The sequence below is a fragment of the Colossoma macropomum genome, unplaced genomic scaffold (genome assembly GCF_904425465.1).
Source record: "Colossoma macropomum unplaced genomic scaffold, Colossoma_macropomum, whole genome shotgun sequence".
Taxonomy (NCBI): Eukaryota; Metazoa; Chordata; class Actinopteri; order Characiformes; family Serrasalmidae; genus Colossoma; species Colossoma macropomum.
The window spans coordinates 15,108,727-15,129,882 of NW_023494810.1; the positions used below are offsets into that span (position 1 = coordinate 15,108,727).

Below are 21,156 nucleotides of genomic sequence, written 5' to 3' on the forward strand. Positions count from 1 at the left end.
ATATATATATATATATATATATATATATATATATATATATATATATATATGCTTTTTCTTAATATATACAGTACATTAATCAAATGTATTTATGTAATGTATTTAAGGATTATAAATATAACAGGAAGGCCTGTACAAAACACTGCTGCCTCCCAAAACAGCTCATTATCAGCTTATAAAGGGCTTTTATGCAACCATTTGGAACCACTGACCATAACAGAGTAAATATACTCTATATACCGCTTACCGAGTCAGAACTGTTCACAGTGGTGGTGATAGGAACCAGATGTCCACTTCTAAAAGCTCCCTCACAGAAAGTTATTACTTGAAATGGTTATAAATACCCTGTCTCATGTCTGAGACATTGTATTATGATAGTTTTGAGAACGTAAAATCCATTCATGGTGGAGGGATACCTAACATGCTGGTCGTTGTGAGGCAAATAGTCCCTGAAGAAAACTTATTTCAGATTTTCCACTATTTTCACATCATCAACATTCCATGTAAAACTCAGAAGACGTGTAGGTTCACTTGTGGTTTTGGATAGTAAATAAAATGTCTATATTTGTGTTGTAGTCATGGCGAATCCTGGTTCCTATCACCGTCACTGTAAAGACATGTGAACCATTTCACACCAAACCACTCTGAATCACTCTGTTTACATCTCACTCAATTATGATGGGAATTTTGGAAATGTCGGCGGAATTCCCCTTTAAAGCGAAAAGGAGGCGAGCATTGATGGATTGCGTCTTTTATTTTACATCTTTCTCTGTTTATAAACGTGTTATGAATGGAGAAGAACGTTTTACATGTCTTATATTTAGAACAGTTTGAAGTCGTTGATCATCACTCAGCCAATCAGGGACTGTTTTTACGATGACGTAAAAAGCATGCGTCTCTGTGCTTATTCCTGCATGTGAGCGCTCTGTGCTGTTTGTATGAGTTTATAAACTGCTCTCTTTAGGTAGTCTAGCTTAATCGACCCGTTATAACATTAAAGATGAGCATTTCGATGCCGCAGAAGCGTTATTACCGGCAGAGGGCTCACTCCAACCCGATGGCCGACCACACTTTCGAGTAGTAAGTTTAAACCGCACTGACGAGGCTGAAGTTCAATTCTTATGCGAATTTTTCCGTTCCACCTTAAATGGTACAGCGACCTCAGGCGCCAGGATACAACCTGCACCATTTAAGGAGGAACGGAAAAAATCGCATAAGAATTGAACTTAAGTGTCTCGAACCAGACATTTACATTTTATTTGTTAATGCTACACTCTTAAAAAGTTGGTTCTTTAGTAAAGGGAATGGTTCTATTTAGAACCATGTGTTCTGGATAGAACCATATCATGTCTAAATTGTTCTTTACATGGTGAAAATTCTTCAGATTGATGGACAGTGTGTTGTATATCGTTCTATATAGCACCGAAAAGGGTTCTGCTGCTGTTACAAGCTTGACATCATAACAATAGAAGAATCCTTTTTGGTGCTGTGGAAAACCATATTCAACATAATCTCTATCAATCTGAAGAAACATTTAAGCATGCAAGTAGTTTTATATAGAACTCATGGTTCTAAATAGAACCATTCTGTTTACTGAAAAAAGCATCTTTTTAAGAGTGTATTATTATTATTAGTGTTATTATTATTGTTTATCGGTGGTTAGCACATAGCTCAAAGCATGCACACTGTATGTACACTTCCTGTGTTACGTTTCAGCCCAGTTTGTCCAGAGGAGATGGACTGGTCACAGCTGTACCCCCAGTATTTTAGCCCACCGCACAGAGAAGAAGGAGCCAGTCCGGATAAAGGAAAAGCTCAGGTGGAGTTTGCTGATATCGGCTGTGGATACGGCGGCCTGCTTGGTATGTCTCTCTCTGTCTGAAGCAGTTTACTAACTGAGGATTATTAAAGGACCTATAATCTACATTTTGTATTGTCCACTCATAACATTTGTGCAGAAAATCAGTGACAATTCACGTCTACATGCTAATCTCCAAACTTTATCCCCTTAGAACTGAGCAGGCTGTCTGTTACTGCTTCTTTAAGGCTAACATATGTAAATGAGCTCTGTTCAGATTGGCCGGCCTGTATTGTGCCTCACTTACAAAGCAGTCCGAGCTGAAACACGCCTTATAACTTTAGCTTAGATGGGTGGGTCTAAACTGCTGTAGGCTGAACAGGAGGATGTGTAAGAGATGGTTTTTGTAACATCACAGAAACTGTGAGTTTAGGTTTTGTATGTGGGCCGAATGCACTGAGGAGTGAATGGTACATTTTGAAACTTTTAACAGTGTTTGCATGCTACACTGAACTGTTATTTTAAACAAAGTGGGGAAAAATTGTTTTGCAATGGTAATGGCCCTTTAAAGCTTATTTTAGTTTATTAGTCGAGTAATTAAAGGGCCTATAGCGCACATTTTCCTTGTCTTTTATTTTTTTCTATCTCAAGCCTATGTTGTGTTTCACATACTAAAACACAGTTGTAATTTATTTTATATGCCCATTTTCCAATCTCCCTTAGAACTATAAAAGGCTGTTACTGTCGCTTCTGACAAATGTAAATGAGCTCTGTTCTGATTGGCTGGCCTGTATTTTGCCTCGGTTAGAAAGCAGTCAAGGCTGAAACACTCCTTATAACTTACTGATTATGTCAGTGAATATGTGTAAATGCACGTCACATGTTTTTTGTCAAGTTACCAAAACAATGAATTCTAGATCCTTAAAGAAGAGAGCCTTTAAAGAATGTTATTACCCCAAAAATATTGTTAAAACATTTATAATAAGATGTGAGCTGAATAGCAGTAAATTTAGAGTCACTTTACTGTCTTCACTGCTGCAATTTATCTGCTCCTGTAGGTGCACATGGAGCCACAAGGGGCCGCTGTTGACACAGACTTAGGTACAACATTCCTGGTGTGAATTAGTACAAGGGTTTCCAATCCTAGTCCTGGTGACTTAATACTCTGAACATTTTTGTGTTTTCTCTACTCTGCACGCCTGACCTAGTTACGGAGGTGCTTGTTAATCAGTTAAATTAGTTGAATCAGGTGAGCTTGATGAGACAAAGTACAACAATGTGCCCCTGGACCAGGACTGGGAACTCCTGATTTAATAGATACATCAATTAAAGGGGCAGTGTGACGATTTAGTGCCTTCTAGTGGTGAGGTTGCAGATTGTACCTGGCTGAATCCCTCCCTCACCCATCCCTTTCCAAGTACGTAGTAGTCGTCTGTCCCGATTTCGTTTTGCTTCTTCATGTTTTCTCTTCTTTGACGGTGAGGATTCACCCTCCCACACTTTTTCTTGTGTTAAATAATAAATTTGATCCTCAATTTGTCAAAATTTGGGTTCCTAAACTTCTCACAACATAAAATGGTCAGCCAGCACCAGCCACTAATTCTTCTTTTTTCTATGTCTTCCAACCGGAGCTACAGCCACCAAATTCAAGCTGCTGCTTCAGCGTAAAAGCGTGAAAGGTGCCTTCTAGAGCCAGAGTTTGGATTGTTCGCGTTGGACTACATGAAACAGGAAGCTGCAACTTGGCGGCCTCTGTTGGAAGAGGAGCCGCTCCCTATGTAGATATGGAGGGCTCAGTCTAAGACAACGAAAACACAAGGATTCATACTCACAGCTGAATATACACTAATGAACACATGGTTTTGTTTCTGTAATACTTTTCTTCTAATAGATCCCCCTAAATCTCACACGCTGCTGCTTTGAAGTACATTAGGCTAATTTTGATGATGCATTATGTGTCCAAAAGTATCTGGACAGTCCTTCTTATTAAGGTGCACCAACACATTTACGTACAGTACTGTCCAAATGTCACAAAATGATGCTTCACTAGCCGTTTATCTGGTTTAAAATGCTACTACTATTACTACTACAGTTAATAATAATGATACTTAAACAGTAAGCAGTGATTTTATGCATGTTGATGTTATTTTAACCATTTCCTGCTTATTTATGCTGAAGTTATAAGGAGTGTTTCACCTTGGACTACTTTTTGAATGACAGTCAGAACAAAGCTCATTTACATGTATCTGTTTTAAAGGGACAGTAACAAAAAACAGCTTGTTTAATTGTGAGGGATAAAGAGAGGCTGGAAAAAGAACATGTAGAAATTAATAATGGCTTGAATTATGAATTGTTTTTGGTACACAAATCTGAACAAATATTGGTTGAAAAATAAAATACAAAAAAGTAGCATATGGGAGTTTTAACCCTCTCAGGTCAATGATGTCATAGGTAATATCAAAGGACGTCGTAGATAAAAGAGCAATTATTTTGTGAACGCTGCATGTTAGAGACGTTTTTTTCTTTTATTTATTTATTTATTTTTTTTGCCCTGAAGAGTAGTGTTGTTCTGGCAACAAGTTAGGAACACAGCCTCTGATAGGTCGATGAGTCTGAAACGTGGACTCTGATTGGTCAGTGAGTCTGGAACATGGCCTGCGATTGGTCGACGAGTCTGGAACACAGCCCCTGATTGGTCGACGAGTCTGGAACATGGCCTTCAATTGGTCGACGAGTCAGGCACACGGCCTTTTTTTCAACACAGAGAAACAGATAAATAATCACAGAAGACATCAGTGTTGGATTTATCATTATAGATTTATTTTCCAACGTCTCCAAAAAGACAGTGCAGTTCAAAGCTGGATTAAGAAGTTTATGAAAAGGATATGATCTCACCAGTCCTCACTGGAACGGCAAAGCGACACTACCTTTCGGGGAAAAAATTTAAGTAAATCTCTAGCATGCAGCGTTCCTTTAATGTATGTCATCCTTTTATGTTGGATACAACATTGTCAGCCTGAGAGGGTTGACAAGCTGCTGATACAAAGGGTGCTAAATAGTGCATCTGTGTAATACAGGTTTCAGTACTAACTCAAAATAAATAGTTTAAATAAGTGATCAGTGTGGCTGCACAGGAAACATCTGACAGTGAATATATTCACCACAAGTTATCTACACACCTCAGGACAGATATGCTATGAGCAAACAGCAATGTGAGCAAATATGAGCAAACAGCAGTATTAATATTAAAAAAAATAGTAATTCTGTTCTTATGGTGGGATAAATTCTGTGTGATCACTCTAAACCATCTTTGTGTTCTTCTGCAGTGGAGTTATCACCGCTGTTCCCAGATCAGCTGATTCTGGGTCTGGAGATTCGGGTAAAAGTTTCAGACTACGTGCAGGACCGCATTCGCTCACTTCGATCTGCTGAGCCTGGAAAGTACCAGAACATCGCCTGCCTCCGGAGCAATGCTATGAAGTACCTTCCTAACTTCTTCACTAAAGGACAGGTGGGTGACACATTGTCACAAACATTGGCCAGTTTGGCTTTAAAGAAATCTGAGTTGGTGAAATCATGATCGGTGTGTCTTTGGGTCAACAGTAAAGCATTTAAAAAGAAAACGTTTATTAAAAGGTTATTCTCGTGAACAGTGGATACCAAAGCTGGTGTGATAAAAACAAAAAGCCCAGAACATTTTAATTCTGGCAGCGCTGGGAGAATCCGGCCTGTCAGAATGGAGTGATTAAATATGTGCACTGCCTTTGGCTGAACTCGTACACAGATATACACTGGAAAATATTCTGATATAGACTCACTGTTCTATTTCCAGAACATCTCAGACTGTGTGTGTTTTTTTTAAGTTAAAGACTTTAATTAAAGCGTGGTGGTTTTTCCACCTTGTGAAGCAGAGCCTCAGAGACGGCCTGCGGCTCCGACTGCGCCCAGTAATTATCCTGCAGTTTGTCTGTCTTAACATGCAGTTATTTATTTGGCTAATAGAAAAGTAACCGGCATGAATATGAGGAGCTGCATGATCTCCAACCGCATGAGCTTCAACAGTCAAATTTAATAAATACTCCTAAAAAGGGGATTTCCAAGTTAACTAGTGCTGCGTCTCCCACCTGTTCATACAGGGAGGGGCAGCAGTTCAATTCAGAGCACTTAACTGTACTGAATCTTTTACGTGATCACTGTGGAGCTAAACTGCTTTAGGCTGAATGGGCAGGGCTAAACTGCTGTAGGTTAAACTGCAGTTTCCATATAACAGTATATTTTCAAAGTTGCAGCAAACTTCTTTAAACTATTATGTTTCAAAAAATGACCTGATATCTCTTTAAGAAGAGTCTAACAGTTCCAGCATTGACTTGTCAGGACACCCAACATGTTTATTTGAGGTTAACTCACAGCGCTGTCTAGAACCTAAAGCAAATAAAAACTGTTCAGTCTACTTAAGATGTGATTTTATGTTTCTGCAGCTCAGCAAGATGTTCTTCCTGTTTCCGGATCCACACTTCAAGAAAACAAAGCATAAGTGGAGGATCATCAGTCCCACGTTACTTGCTGAATATGCATACACACTCAGAGTTGGGGTAAGCAGAGAACATGAACAGATCTATGCTGGGCTCTTTAGTGATGATGGCGCATGGCAGCAGGTTAATGATTTTTCTGCAATACCGCGGTCATGTGATGCCTACAGTGGGGTTGAGCTCATTACAATCATCACTGCATTTTTTTTAATAGGTTTTGCCGGTGAAAGTTGTTTCACCATCATTAATTGCGCTTGGCATCACTTTAGTGCTTACAGCTCTGTGTCAGTGAGCTGCAAAAGTCTCTGAAAAAGTCTTGCTGTCACTTATATCTTTTTGTAATAAAATGCTGGCTCAGTTTGGCTTCAATTTAACATAGTAATGACAAAATGCTGAGTGTCGCTCTGTGATGCGCTGAGAAACTGAACAGTGGTCAGAGTAATCGTGTGTCGTTAAGCACACCTTAAAAACGATGGTTTTAAGTCTTTGGACGTTTCAGAGATGCCTACACACCACAGAGCAGGCTTGATTACGTCTTTCTGTCAGTTATTTCACTTTAGCTCAGACATTTTTAATCATCTACACTTGTTTCAGAGCAACAGTCAATCAGAATCAGACCTGTACTGTGGTGTTCTGCTTTGTTTGGGTCTGTAGCTGCTCGCTAAGCTAACGTTAAGATCCAAACACCACAGAACAGATTTAATTTCTCCTTTCTGTCCCTTTAGCACCAACTGCGCCACTTCATTCACTCAGATTCGAAACATTATCATCTAAACCTCTGTCAGTGCTTTAGTTAAACAGAATAAAACATGTTCTGTGGTGGGCAGAGCTGTTATCACACTAGCTATGCTAATAGCTAATGCTAACCAGGGCCACTCTCTTACACCATCAGAAATAAAGGTTCTCTGCTGGTACATTGTTTGTTCATCGCAGTACAAACAACGTAAATGTTTCCTCAAAGGTACAGCAGTGATTTTAAGGTCCAGTTGTTAACCTTAAATACGTTTTTTTTTATTCAGGTGATAAGTACATATTTCAATGGATTATGGAACAATTATGTTCCCTGACTAAAGGTACTGAGATGTACCCTTAAGGGTTCCATAGATATACATACCTAGATGCCGCGTTGGGTCCAGTCAGGCACGTCAACGACGGTTTTTGGACATTCAACATCGCTGCCGGACTGCATTCAGTACCGTTACAGAATTTAAGAAAGATACTGTCCAAAATTGTACTATTTCAAGCATACTCAGGAAGTGGGATAGGATTGTATAACGGAGGAACGCAGTGATCCACGCTCATGATTGTGTGATGCATATTGTTTTTGTGATGTTTAGATGTGTAGATATGGCCGTGTGGTTGGTGATGCCCAAAAAACCCGTTGATGTGATTGTTTTTTTTCCTCTGGTTTTATATTAAGCTTATTTTATTTAATAGTCTATTTAGAGGATCTTAACTTGATGTAGTTATTTATTTACCATTATGGTTAATGCTTTGTAGCTTGGTAAGTTATAGCATTCCTTAATCCATGTAGATATTCGTAATAGAACATTAGCACCTTCTTATACAAAGTTAGCTTCTTATTTGCCAGCTTCTTGTTTGAATTTTCCTGTTCCACCTTAAATGGTGCATAACTTGCAAGCTAACTTCAGCTTTGTCCTTCTTACTGTGTTTTGGGGGGTTTATTTTATTTTTATGTGTATTAAGATTAGAAGTGATTCATACATTGATGGATTTGCTGATATATGTGAGATTGTGTTTCGACCGGAGCTCACGCTAAACTCGTTTTTCAACGCCAGGTGCCGACTGAATACTTTTCTGCTGGTCCTGACGGCTAATTAACACGGTCAGTTATTAAAGAAATAAAGCTACTGAGAGCAGTCCGTACAGCCTAGATTAATGAATGTCTGAGGATTATAACAAAACAAATTTGGTGAAAATCGGTTGAGTAATAAGGAACTTGTGGCTGATTTAATCCTGAGAACTCCTCACCTCTCAATACAAGTAAATTTGTTGAAAATCAGATCTTGACTGCTCCAACATGGTGGACGCACAGGCTTATCGGCTCAGATAGAGAACAACAGACAACGCGGCATCTAGGTGTGTATATCTATGGTTCCACCCCAGTGACGAGGGGGTCACTGCCCCAGTGACAGTTTAGTACCTTTATTTCTGAGAGTGTAGTTTGCAGGGCTGGCCAAACAGCATCATTCTTCTTTTACGTCACTTCAGACACTATCTTTTTTTTTTTTGTTTTGTTTGTTTCGAGTGACTACATCTCACATCTGTGTTTCACTCCAGTGTTACCTGTCAGCATCAAGTGTGGCAGAGCTGTAACTTTGTGAGAGAGAGAGCGAGAGTGGTAGAGAGGAAGAAGGCAAGTGAGCGAGAGAGAGAGGGTAAAGCGGGTGGGGTGGTGGTGCAGAACAATGCTGGTCTGTGTGTGCGAATGTGGGTTATTAATGCAGACTGACTGCACATTCAGCACTAATGTGGAATCAGAGACTGAACTCCAAACCCCAGTGGGAGGCAGAGGGGGCAGGAAAGGTGACGGAAAGAGAATGAAAGCTCTACTTCAGATTTCTAAATAAAATTCACATATTCACCAGATTCAATGAAAAAGGCACTTCTGAATGTAAAGATTGTCCGTTTTAATGTTTAAAGTCAGACATCAGAACGTGTTTTTTTTTTCCGTAACGGGATGTATTTCTGAGTGAAACATGATACTCTGGCAGAAAATAATTGTGGGCGGGACCTGATTTTATTTCACAGGATTTGATTGGATGGTGAACAGCAGGCATTACGAAGCAACTAAAGAGTCAGTCAGTCTCTTTAAGTCATCACAATCCATCTGTTCTGGAGAGAAGTCAAGGATGAGTAAAAATACAGATTTTGTCTGAAGTACCACGACATTTTGATGTGCGTTTCTGAAGCATGATTTCATTTTTCCTTTTATTTATTTATTTATTTATTTATATTTATATTTATTCTTAAGACATAGATGAGCCTGACAGCCGGTTAGCAGACTAGCCTGTAGGCATCCACATTTCTTACATTTTCAACACGAATGCAGGACAAAAAGACTTCAGGAAAAAAGTAATCTATTGATTGTTAAAATAAATCCATGTACACGGCCTTCTCCCTGCCTCCTCTCAGCTTCCCTGCAGCCTCGCAGTGTTGCAGCCTCATAGCCTTGCAGTGTCGCAGCCTTAGTGTAGCAGCCTCATAGCCTTGCAGTGTAGCAGCCTCAAAGCCTTGCAGTGTTGCAGCCTCATAGCCTCACAGTGTTGCAGCCTCGCAGTGTTGCAGCCTCAGTGTTGCTGCCTCATAGCCTCGCAGTGTTGCAGCCTCAGTGTTGGAGCCTTATAGCCTTGCAGTGTTGCAGCCTCATAGCCTCGCAGTTTTGCAGCCTTACTGTGTTGCTGCTTCAGTGTTGCAACCTCATAGCCTTGCAGTATAGCAGCCTCAGTGTTGCAGCTTCATAGCCTCGTGGTGTTGCAGCTTCATAGCCTCGTGGTGTTGCAGCTTCATAGCCTCGCGGTGCTGCAGCTTCATAGTCTGGCAGTGTTGCAGCCTTATAGCCTTGCGGTGTTGCAGCCTCAGTGTTGGAGCCTTATGGCCTTGCAGTGTTGTAAACCTTGCAGTGCAACAAAACTTCAGAAAACATTATATTTGAACTACCTCATTAGTGTTGATATGAACTCGACTTGCCAGCCTTGCCAACTGAAGCTCATAAGTGATTATTTTACAACCGTTTCCAACAAACAAAAGTTATAAAAGAGAGTAAATTAAGTGAAGAAGATAGGTGGTCTGTAGCAGGCTAGCTCACTGGAATTGCATTTACGGAGCTGAGAGCAGAGTTGTGTTCTCGCTGGTGATTGGTTGGGTGGAGAAGAGGCAGGGAGAACATGCCGAGATGTTATTGGTTAGTATAATTTTCCCTGCTAAATATCAGACGTCATGAATGAGCTCAGCCTGGACTCCCACAGTGAGAGATAGCTGTTGGTTTGGGGAGCTCCAGCCTTTCCAGCCTGTATCATCCATATTTCTTTTCATTTTTTATTCTCTCGCCCACATTTTTTATTCTCTCGCCCACAGGTCAGTAGAGCATCACGTGTTGTTTAAAACGAGCACTGGATCGCATTGCTAGACTTCAGGAAACCCTGAGATACTGACGCCGAAATCACCAGCCTCCTCACTTGTTATCTTCTTTGTGCTGTCCTTGTTGTTAGTGTCATAATCACGTGATCAGCAACTCGTCTGTGCAACCCTAGAATACAGTCACTCAGCACTAGTGCACGACCAGTGCACAAGAACGTAAACTAGAACAATATTGATTTCATTTGAGATTTCTTTATATTTATCACTTCATAAAGAGTTTGCTAATTTAACATTGACTGCTTCTGGAAATACAATGCTAGCGCTTTTAACATGTATGCTAGCAGCAAGATAATGAATGGATTTAACTTTTATTTTTTCACTCTAAAGAGAAAGGCAATGCTTTGCAACAAGCGACTTAAAATCTTCAAATCTGTGATGAAGGTCAGTAGAGCGTGTTGTGCCTTTTCCAGTGAGCCCTGGATCGTATTGCTTCAGGGGACCAGAGAAACGGACAACTCTCTCAATTTGTATCTGACTTGGGTGCACCTTAGGTGGCCCTGCCGACATACTCGCCACTGGCGGAGCTGCTGAGAGGCAGAGAAATTTAGAGCGGAAATAAGAGTAACTAATTTCAATCGCCAGGCTCCTCACCTGCTGTCTTCTCTTAGATGTTCATGTTGTTAGTGTCATAATCACATGATCAGCGATTACATCGTTGACATCAAGATTAAAGCGTAATTGCCGAGCAGTGAAGTCAACTAGTCTGTGCAGCCCCTACCTGCTAGTAAGTGCTCTGTAAGTGTGTACAGATAATAAAACACACTCTGTTTATATGAGAGTTAAATGTAATCAGATCTGTCTCTGTCCCTCCGACTGTGGTCAGAGTGATCTGATGGTAATCTGCTCACAGTGCGTCCTGGAGGTGTTTACACCTGGCTTTTAAAGTGAAATCAGATTACCAAGGTACATGTTGATGCAGGGCTGCTGAATGAAGCAGGTCCTTAGCTGATCTGTTTTCTTTTAAATGTATGTCTGTTGTTTTCCTGAGTCTGAAAATGGAACATGAATGAATTGGAAAGGTAAACGCAGGTTAGCTCCGAGTATTCTAATAAACACAACTCTCTCCTGACTGTCTGAACATACTTTTATGTGTTACCTTTTGGCAGCAGCTGTAAAGGTGAAGAGCTTAAAAATTGGTGAATTTTCGTCCTGTTTGATGCAGCCAGACAGCTGAGGGCCTTTACGGCTTCTGTGAATCCAGCCTTCTAGTAATACAATCTGCTCTAACTCCGGAGTAAGTGCCGATGACTCTGCCGATAAGCTCTGCTGTGTTTGCTCTCCAGCTATTTTTGTCCTTTTCTGTGAGGAAAATGCCCGCAGTTCAAAGTATTTAAGGCAGAGCAAAAATCACATTGATTTTTCTGTCAGATGTGTGCTTTCGACTCGGGACGATCTACAGCCAAATCAATATTTAAACTGAAACGATGTGAAGCTGTATCTCTGTGTAAATGCCTTTGTGTGATGGTGTGTGTCAGCCATGCGGACCTGACATGTTTCACGTATTGATACACAGATGTTCTGTCTCTCTTCCTCTTTAGGGTTTGGTGTACACAAACACAGATGTAGAAGAGGTGCACCTGTGGATGGTGAAGCACTTCACAGAGCATCCTTTGTTCAGCAGGGTGTCGGAGGAGGAGCTGGTATGTTTATATTAATCTATGTATCAGGTTTTTAAAATATTGAGCATTTCCAAGTGTCAGTATTTTAATACTGGAATCCAGGTGTTTGTTACGCTGCATCACAGACAATCGAGGGGCAAATATACAGTCCAAAAAAGATCCAGTGAAACACTTAAAGGTGCAGTAAGCAATGTTGAGCTCAACAGCAAAACAAACACACCCATCCCTTCAGTGCTCCACCCACCTAATTTAAGGAGGTACAATGACAAGGCGAACGACACTGGTCTAGCAAACTTTTTTTTGTTTTGTTTTGTTTTAAGGTCTTCGTGTCCATAAAGCTTTTACAGACAAACACCATGATATAGTGTTATAGTAAACAGTGGCACAACAAGTAATGTAGCTAATGTTAGCTAGGCTGTGGGTTAGCAAACTGTCACTACAGTTGCTGCTGGGAAGCTAACCAGCTGCTATTACAAACATTAGCAAATGAGACAAAACAATTCTGTAAAAGAGCAAAAAAGAACTTAATGTTGTCCACCTGTCCAGCAGAGACAGAGCAGCCTCCTCATCCCTTTTCATTCTTTTCAGCCTTCATGAAGCTGAATTTCCTGTTCCACCTTAAACGGTGCAGCAGTAAACATGTAGGTACCCCAGACGCCAGTGTGAAACTGCTGCACGATTTAACATGGAGCGAGAAAATGAGAACAGGAGCTCAAATCCAGCATCTTTCAGTGTGCTGTTTACACGACCACTTAATAATCAGATAACTGCATAAATCTGATAATGATCAGATTGTTTAGTGCATGAAAACACACTCACTGAAAAAATCCCTGTTTTGGTGTACCATAAACCTAGCTAATTTGCTAACCCCGAAGAGTTATGGGGAAAAAAACATACATAATCATGTATTCTGGAGAGTATGGTGCTGCACACTGATCTTAAGCAAAAACACATACATAACAATCATAGTCATGGTGTCTTGTGTGCAGCTGTGGTTAGCCGAGGAGCTAACATCATCGTTAGCAAGCTGGCTAATTCACCTATCAGTAAAACACAAAAGTGAACATAATTATGTCAGATAATTGTACTCAGCAGAACGGTGCTGCACACTGATCTGTAGCAATAAAGTGTAGACAGCTGGTGTGTGTAAAGCTGCTGTTAGCTAACATAGCAGTTAGCACACTGGCTAACTCTTCTAAACAAGCAATACAACACAAAAGTAAAGATAATACAGTGTCCCAACTAACTGCATATCACAAAGTCTCTATTACGTGCTTATTTATAGTCATTGTTCATGCTCAGACGCTGTTAAATTAGTGATTTCTCCATTTTGGACGTTCAGTGCTGATATATGAAGCCCTGCCTCTTCAAAGGTCAGCACATTCAAAGCAGTAGCACTGTTGGTCAAAGACTTTAATTTTTGTTAGAGTTGACCAAAGTCGAACTTGATGTGAAGTGTCATGTGCGAATTTTTTTTCGCCTTGGAAATTTGAGAATTCCATTGTAATGTCACTCACAAACCTCTGTAAGGACACATTGTTAAGGTTAAGGGCGTGATTGAGAAGGCAGAGGTAGCACAGCTGTGGCTAGGCCTGCTACTCTAGCAGACGATAGCTAAAACCAAAAGCGATTGCGATATTTCTCTGTTCTCAGTCTGTCCACTGATGAGACATTGTCCACTGATGAGAACAAACCTTGTGTAGAAGCCCACAGATCATCATTTATTGCTGCACTGGTTAGCTCAAGTGTTAGCATTAGCTCTTTGACTTAGCCTCTGAGAAGCGCAGTGACCAAAGGATTTCTCTCATCAGTTTTTGAATAACAGGATAACATTTTCAGATGTACACCTGTATGAGCAGTGCTTGGACGGTACAATATAATTGTGATATAAATTCAGTTACACAGTACCATTTTAACCTTAACACTTGCCTCCCATTTTTCACTGATAGTAGTATAATCATATAATTTCCATCACGGCTAGCTCCTAAAATTACTCAGATCTCATCTGCTGTTTCATCATTTGCATATTCCCCAGCATTCTTTGCCAGACTGAAAATCTACATTAGAAACTTTAAGTTTGTACATGTGTAGCTAATTGGTTGATGTTTTGTCTAGCTTATAATTAAGTGTAGTCTTTTACTGCTGTGTACAGTCTAAGCACGGATTAGAATGATTGTACAAAAAATGGTGAAATAAAGGCAAAACAAAAATTGTGGCGTTCAAATGAACAATAATTTGCCTAATATCACACATTTAACATATTGCGATATTGTAATATCAGCTGTTGGCCCAATTATTTACTTATTTATTTTTTTTACCCTGCTTACACCATTAAACCAGTTTACCATGTATGTGTGTTATGACACTAACATCATCTGAAAAGCTGGTTTTGTTCTTGCTTCTCTGCTGTTAACTAATGTCCATTACAGAAAAAGGAATATCAAACTCAGTGAAAGTGTGCATCCCTCATCATGGAAAGCTCATGGAAAGTTGAGAGTGAGGCCTGACGCTGACTTCAGCATCTCATAAACTGGTTCAGACCTTTTAAGAAAAGCCCGCTCACCAGGAAACCTAAAACATAAACTCCTAATAATGCCAGAAAGGTGAGTTTTGGCTCCATAGCCCACATACTCGAATCAGCCACCCTTACCTCACCTGAACTCCTGTCCTGATCCCAAATAAGCCCTCAGTGAAAGACACTTAGTTTGTGCCTGACTAAGCCACAGCAATTCAGTTAAGCGGTTTCAGGCGTCTGGCCAGAAATCAAGTCACTCTTCTGGTGGAAATCCTAAGAAGTAAATCAGTAAACTGATGGTTTGATGCAGTGTCCGAAAGTTTGTAGACACCTGCTGAACCAGCATTTCTTCCGAAACCAAGAGTGTTAACCTCTACCGCTGTGATTAGTCAGCCACAAGAGCATTAGTGAGGTCAGGTACTGATGTCGGATGGTCAGTTCTGGATCACTCCAACCCATTCCAACGGTATTGGATGGAGCTCCATCTCTCCAGAGAACAGAGCTCCACTGCTCCACAGCCCAATGCTGGGGGGCTTTATACCCCATGCTTGGCATTGGTGGACACATCCAGTTGAATGTTTTGGGCATAGCAGTGCCTGCTTTTGAGTAATTTTGTTCTTTACTTCTGGGGTTGCCTTCAATCTCAAAACATTGTGCACTGTTTTGCTACAGTTTTCAGGTTGACCAATATGTTTTGTTGAAATGGTGTGCAGTGAGCTTTGAGTTGCATTTTCTCTCGTTTGGTGGGTGTGTCAGAGGTGTTATCCAAACAGCAGCAATGTGTATATAAACTTAGTCTTATTAACAAGGCAGCTCACACAATGGATTCTAATAAAGTAGTCTACAAATGTGGCCATTGTAGCTTGTATGCAAGAAATGAAGATGTTAGAAGACATATTTTGAAGTATTAAACACATAATTGTACCGGTTTCATCAGGCTCTAAAAAATTCTTCGAAAAGGACACCAAGAATGTCCTTCTCAGCTGCTGTAGTTGCAACATTTGTGTAGCACAACAGAGTTTTAAGTGCACCAGCGTTTCCATTTAAATGAACGTTTTGTTATGTCTTGTTGGGGCTGAATGCAGCCCAGGTCAGCTAACTGCAGCATATGTTTTGAATAAACAGTTTAAAAGCTAATAAAAACTAAATAAACAGTAAGTTTCCTCTCTGTTGGGCTCATTAAGTTTATTGCTTTAAACCAGTACCGCAATATATTTGGGGAAAATACTGTGATATTTTACTTGTGCTGTCAGACAATAGTGACTCATTTGTATGGTGGTGAGTCCTAAATGAGTGAAACGCTTCATGTATTTGATTCCTAATTAAAACATTTAATAATTAGGATTAATGTTATCTCATCATTGGTTTTACCTGAAGAAAAGGGAGTGCCGAGTTCAGAGTGCTGAAGGGTAAAGGATTCCAGAAAATAGAATCCTGCTGGTCTCAATACACGACTGGGCTGTATTAGTTTGCAGGTTAGCTGAGGACAGGTTCTGGATTTTTCTGTGTATTTGTTTTTTTCCATTGAAAAATGTATGAAATTGTCAAGTCAAGTTTTTGAGTCATGTTACAAGAAAAGCCCCCTCCTGTGAGGGGTGCGTGGCATCTCCCTGGAAAAGTCCATGTTTATCCCACAAACTATTCCAGTAATCAACAAAGCCAGGAACATGCGGACAGCTGGAGGTTTAACAGTGTTAATCAGCTGTGGATTTCATCACCGTGCTGATTGGAGCCAACACACATTACTGACTCTGATCTTTTGCTTACCAACACTGACTGTAACCGTACACCCCCCCCCAAAAAAAAGGTTTCTGTGCAAGTTCATATGAATCACTCATCACTCAATCTCCCAGTTTAATGTGAGATCTGCAAAAACTATTAATAATAGTCGACTATCAGCTGTCATGTCTGTTGCTTAGCAACCGACCATACACACACAGCTGAAATGTCAACACATAATCAAAATAGTGTTAAAAATTTAACTTACAGCTGCTGTTACTGATATAAAAAAGGTCAAAACAAAACTAGTGTAATAAACTGTAAGTGAAGAATACAGTGAGGGCACCCCCTGCTGTTTATCAGAGCGTCGCCGCTCCCCTGTTTCAGTCTCCATTTCCCAAACGCTTTAACCAAGCGCGCTAACGTTATTCCTCCTAATAAACAGACTCACGTTCAGCTCTGTCTCCTCATTATTCACCAACATCACGGTAATATTTTATTAACATTAACACACAAAGGTAATAAGAGGGGATGGTGGAGATCGTGTCTGCAGTGTCTGAGATTTTTAAAATGCAGCGTTTTACAATATAAATAACAACAGAAATGGATGCTTATGCAGAAGTCAGGACTGTTGGGGTTTATCTTAAAGTTAGGACAGTATTTAGGAGACTTAGTCTAGTTAGGATGTTTGTGTCATACTGTTTCTTATCTGGAGTTAATGATAAGATTATGAAGTTAGAAAATGTTATTCTGTAATAGCTACTGTCCTATATTCAGTCAGGGCAGATTTCAGAGTTAGGATGATTCTGTAAAACGGGCCATGAAGAACGTTTTGGGAGTTCTTCTCTGGCTGTGACCTTTACTGAAAGGTTGATCTGTCTTCATGCGGTTCTGATCTGTGATTCTCCCACCTTCTTACTTTTGCATGATGAAGTGTAAATTAGTGTGAGGGTTCCAGGCCGCCTGAGAATTTAATCACTCCCCTGTTTGGCAGTAGCTTGACGATCTGATGAGAACATCACAGCATGAGAAGATGCTTGACTTCCAACATGTGCTGTAATAGAGAGCCCAACTTTAAATTCCTGTCAGAACAGTCAGTAAGTCCTTATTATTCATTCAGGAGATGTTTCTGAGATTAGGTGATCCTCTTTTGTAATACTGGAGCTCAAAAAATTATTAATAGCTACAGGAAGAAGTAGACTCCTAACAACCACCTGCAACACTTGGTAGACCACCATCAGATAAACAGCACTTAACAGGGTGTTCCATAGATTTTTCAAAATGTGTGCTTAATTGAATTATTAAGATGTAAACAGAGTCATTCAGAGGGGGTTGCTGTGAAATAATCTATTCTAGATTATACATCATAAAAGGCGGTCTGTACCAAACCCCAGCTAACGGGAAAGGCAGCTACTCATACAGTTAATGAGACAAAATAGAGTCTAATGTACCTGCTGATTTCTTAATAATGTTAGCTACATTATACTGCACCATCAAAATGCTGGTTAATAGTGAACTTTCTTATGCCAGTTGTATTATGTGTAGGTAACAACGTACAGCTTTCTCTTACTAATATAGCAACTATAGAGCTTGTAGCCTAAACTGAGCAGCTACTGGAACTAGACTATAGCTTGCTGATTTAGCTAGCAACATTGTGAGTGCTCCAAATAAAATAATTAATAACTATAATAAAAGTTTACAAGCATAATATGCAAATTGCGTTCATAAACTCTTACATTTTTACTACAGATGTTATATGTCAGCCTATAGCATGTGTGCTGCATACCTGAACAACTCAAGGAGTCAAAGTCACTCTGGTTCTCATGAAGTGTAGCAGCTCCTACAGAGAAGAACAGAGTGGCAGTTATTTGATTTTTAATTTGATGATATTTCTCTTAAAAAATCTATTGTTTTAATCATGTATTAATCACCTTTCTAATTTCTATTCTCCTTTAATTTTTTGTTATGAATATAATTTGAATTTTGTCATTTGTAAAGCACTTCAAATGACCGCAGCATATGAAAGTGCTGTGTAAATAAACTTGCTGTGGCATGCGTCAAGTTTAACCCCTGGGCCCCGATGACGGCCGCCAGAGCCGGCAGGAAGGCAGGGCCTGAACTCCAATCCCAGGCGAAACCCCCACAAAGACACCAAGAGGGAGTGGGGGATGGCACGCGAGCCCCAAGCCCAGCTATCGTTTCTCTTGAGGGCTGTCATAGTCCCCTCTCTGGAAGCTGACATCCTCTTTCTGCTGTCACTCGTGTCCCTCAGCTGCATTCGGGATTTGGGCACTGCCACCCTGCCGGTTCTCATGGCTGTCATCGCGGCCCAGGGGGTGGGCACATGCCACACTTGCCTTGCCTTAAAGTTATACTGTTCAAACTATTTATCTGGTCACAGCACTCTGAGGCTTCCAAACTCTCCATCAGATTCTGCACGCTGCTGTAAGCCAATCAGCAGCATCTCAGTACGCTGGAGAAAACCGCCTCGACCAGTCGAGTGGCCCTTGCTTGGCAGAATTAACACGATTGGTCAATTTTTCTCAGACTGAAAGCTTCAGACGTAGCCTATTTTCATGTTTGTTAGTGCTGTATATATTTAGATTATTCTGTTTATGATCTTTCAGCTCTGTGGATAAAGCTCAGTATACATGGGTATGTCTTTTTGCTTGACTTCCTTCATCCTAAATTGTAAATTCCGTATATTCCTTGTTAAATACTGAGCTGATGGTGGTGTTTGGCTGGTTGTGATGAGCTTCAGTGCTATTGATGTAATTGGTGCTGATAATTTGTGCTGTCCAGCTGTTCTGTTGTGTTTTCGTTCGTCTGGCTTGTAATTCACACTCAGGGTATGGTTGGGCTGATAGATGAGGCCATGATTGATGGCTAACAGACGTCATAATTTTGAGCCAGTATCATGGTGCCACACGAAAGACTAGTTAAATATTCTGAGCTACACAGGCTTTTTTCAGAAGGTTTAGACTTAAAGTGACAGCCCAATCACAATCTAGAAATCTGCTGAGGGTAAACTAACACTTGAGACTTGAGATGGTGAGACTAACACCATTTTCTTTATCATTTGCTCAGCAAAACAGACATTAGACTGACTCTGTGTGATGTTTGTAGATGTTGTGATGTTAAGAATTTTCAGTCTGTAGTTCTGCTGATCAGCAGAATTTAAATTGGAATTATGGTAGTGGACGAACATTGTGCAAACTGTCAGAGCCGAATTAAACAGTCATCAGTAAAAAGCGTAGTTAGTGAACTGGCTAACTGACCTTATTGTGGGGTGATATGGGGTAACCTTATTCTGCAACGTTATTAAGGTCAAGTTTACATTTTGTGGACATTTGTCTGTTTGATTCTGTGCAAACCTGCATCATTGTAATGTTTTAATGCTAGCCAGCGTGGGTGACGTACTGTTAAAGACGGTGTGTCTTGTTTGTTTAGAACTTTACAGCATGTACTGAAAATGTACTGAATTAAACGGATAAGACTAATGGCCTGAGCCTAGTCTTCAGTGTCTGGACAGTAAAGAAAAGAAACTGCCGGAGGGGTGAGGGGTGGTTGGTTTTGACCTGGTCCTTTAGTGGACAGGGGGGGTCTGTCCTGGCATGCCACCACTGCTGAAAAAAATCCTAGAGGAAACACTGACTACCGGTATATGGTGCTCTATAAATGCCCACTCCACAGGCAGGTGGACGGAAATAGTGAATTTTCCTCTCTGCACATGATGCATGTTTCCATACTGTGCTGTAGAAGGTGCTGCTAATGGTGCAGCGGCTCTGCGCTCTGCTTGCCTCGTTTACTCATTTCTCTCTCCTCCCTCACTGCGCTGTCCGCTGCGCCCGTCTGAGGAGACTGTGAGTGAGACTGCAGTCTTGTGTGCTGATATGAACTTTCTTCTGTCTTTGCAGAAGGACGATGTCATCATCAGTCGTTTGGGAACATGCACAGAAGAAGGAAAGAAAGTGCAGAGGAATGGAGGCAAGAACTACCTCGCCGTGTTCCGCAGAGTCGAGGATCCGCGATGACTCTGGTGTTCGAGTGGCAGGACGGATCTGATGACCATCTGAACTGAATAAGGACAGAACTGTCTGTGAGTGACCAGACCTCAAAGACGACATTGGGTAACATTGGCTCCTCAGTTGTCCTCATAAAGAACCCGAAACTGGAGCACCATCTACACTTATTTAAAATAATGGCTGTTCAAGGGTTCTTTAGGAAGGTCAGTGGTTCTGTATAGAACACTCAAAGAACAGTTTGCATGCTTAAATGGTTCTTTGCATCACAAAATTGTTCTTCAAATTGATGTTGTATATGGTTTATATAGCACCAAAAAGCTTTTTTGGTGCTATATAGAACCATATACAACACATTCCACATCAATGTGAAAAACCATTTAAGTATGCATATGGTTTGAATGATCATGGTTCTCATTGTCTTTACTAAACATTCTTAAAAAAAGATGGCTCTTTAAGGGTTCTTTAGTACAGAAAATGGTTTATATATAACAATGAACACTCAAAGAATCCTTTAAAGGGTTGTTTGCATGGTCAAATGGTTCTTTAGATTGATGGAGAATGTGCTGTAGATGGTTCTATATAGAACCTTTTAGAAAAAGGTTCTTCTTTTGTTATGATGTCAAACTTGTTATAATAGATGAACCCTTTTTGGTGCTATATAGAACCTTTTCCAAAAACGTTGTATGTAAAACCATATACAACACATTCTCCAGCAATCTAAAACCATTTTACCATGCAAAGATCCATTTAATAAAGTGGTTCTTTGAGTGTTCATGGCTCTACATAGAAC

At 40.4% G+C, this 21,156-nt stretch overlaps 1 protein-coding gene across 1 annotated transcript; it reads left to right on the top strand.

The window, feature by feature from the left end:
- The first annotated feature begins 904 nt into the window (after positions 1-904).
- mettl1 (methyltransferase like 1) lies at positions 905-20,862 on the top strand. Its single transcript, XM_036559147.1, has 6 exons — positions 905-1,080; positions 1,717-1,862; positions 5,125-5,309; positions 6,277-6,390; positions 12,027-12,128; positions 20,259-20,862. The coding sequence occupies exons 1-6, from the start codon at positions 1,001-1,003 to the stop codon at positions 20,373-20,375; spliced, it is 744 nt and encodes a 247-aa protein (XP_036415040.1). The 5' UTR covers positions 905-1,000; the 3' UTR covers positions 20,376-20,862.
- Positions 20,863-21,156: the final 294 nt, after the last annotated feature.

What these genes read in the sequence shown, in the direction of transcription:
- mettl1 (XM_036559147.1), top strand. Translation starts at nt 1,001, where the DNA reads ATGAGCATTTCGATGCCGCAGAAGCGTTATTACCGGCAGAGGGCTCAC. An exon ending in GCCGACCACACTTTCGAGTA is followed by an intron (nt 1,081 to 1,716) that starts GTAAGTTTAAAC and finishes GTTACGTTTCAG; the next exon opens with CCCAGTTTGTCCAGAGGAGA. An exon ending in GGGTGTCGGAGGAGGAGCTG is followed by an intron (nt 12,129 to 20,258) that starts GTATGTTTATAT and finishes CTGTCTTTGCAG; the next exon opens with AAGGACGATGTCATCATCAG.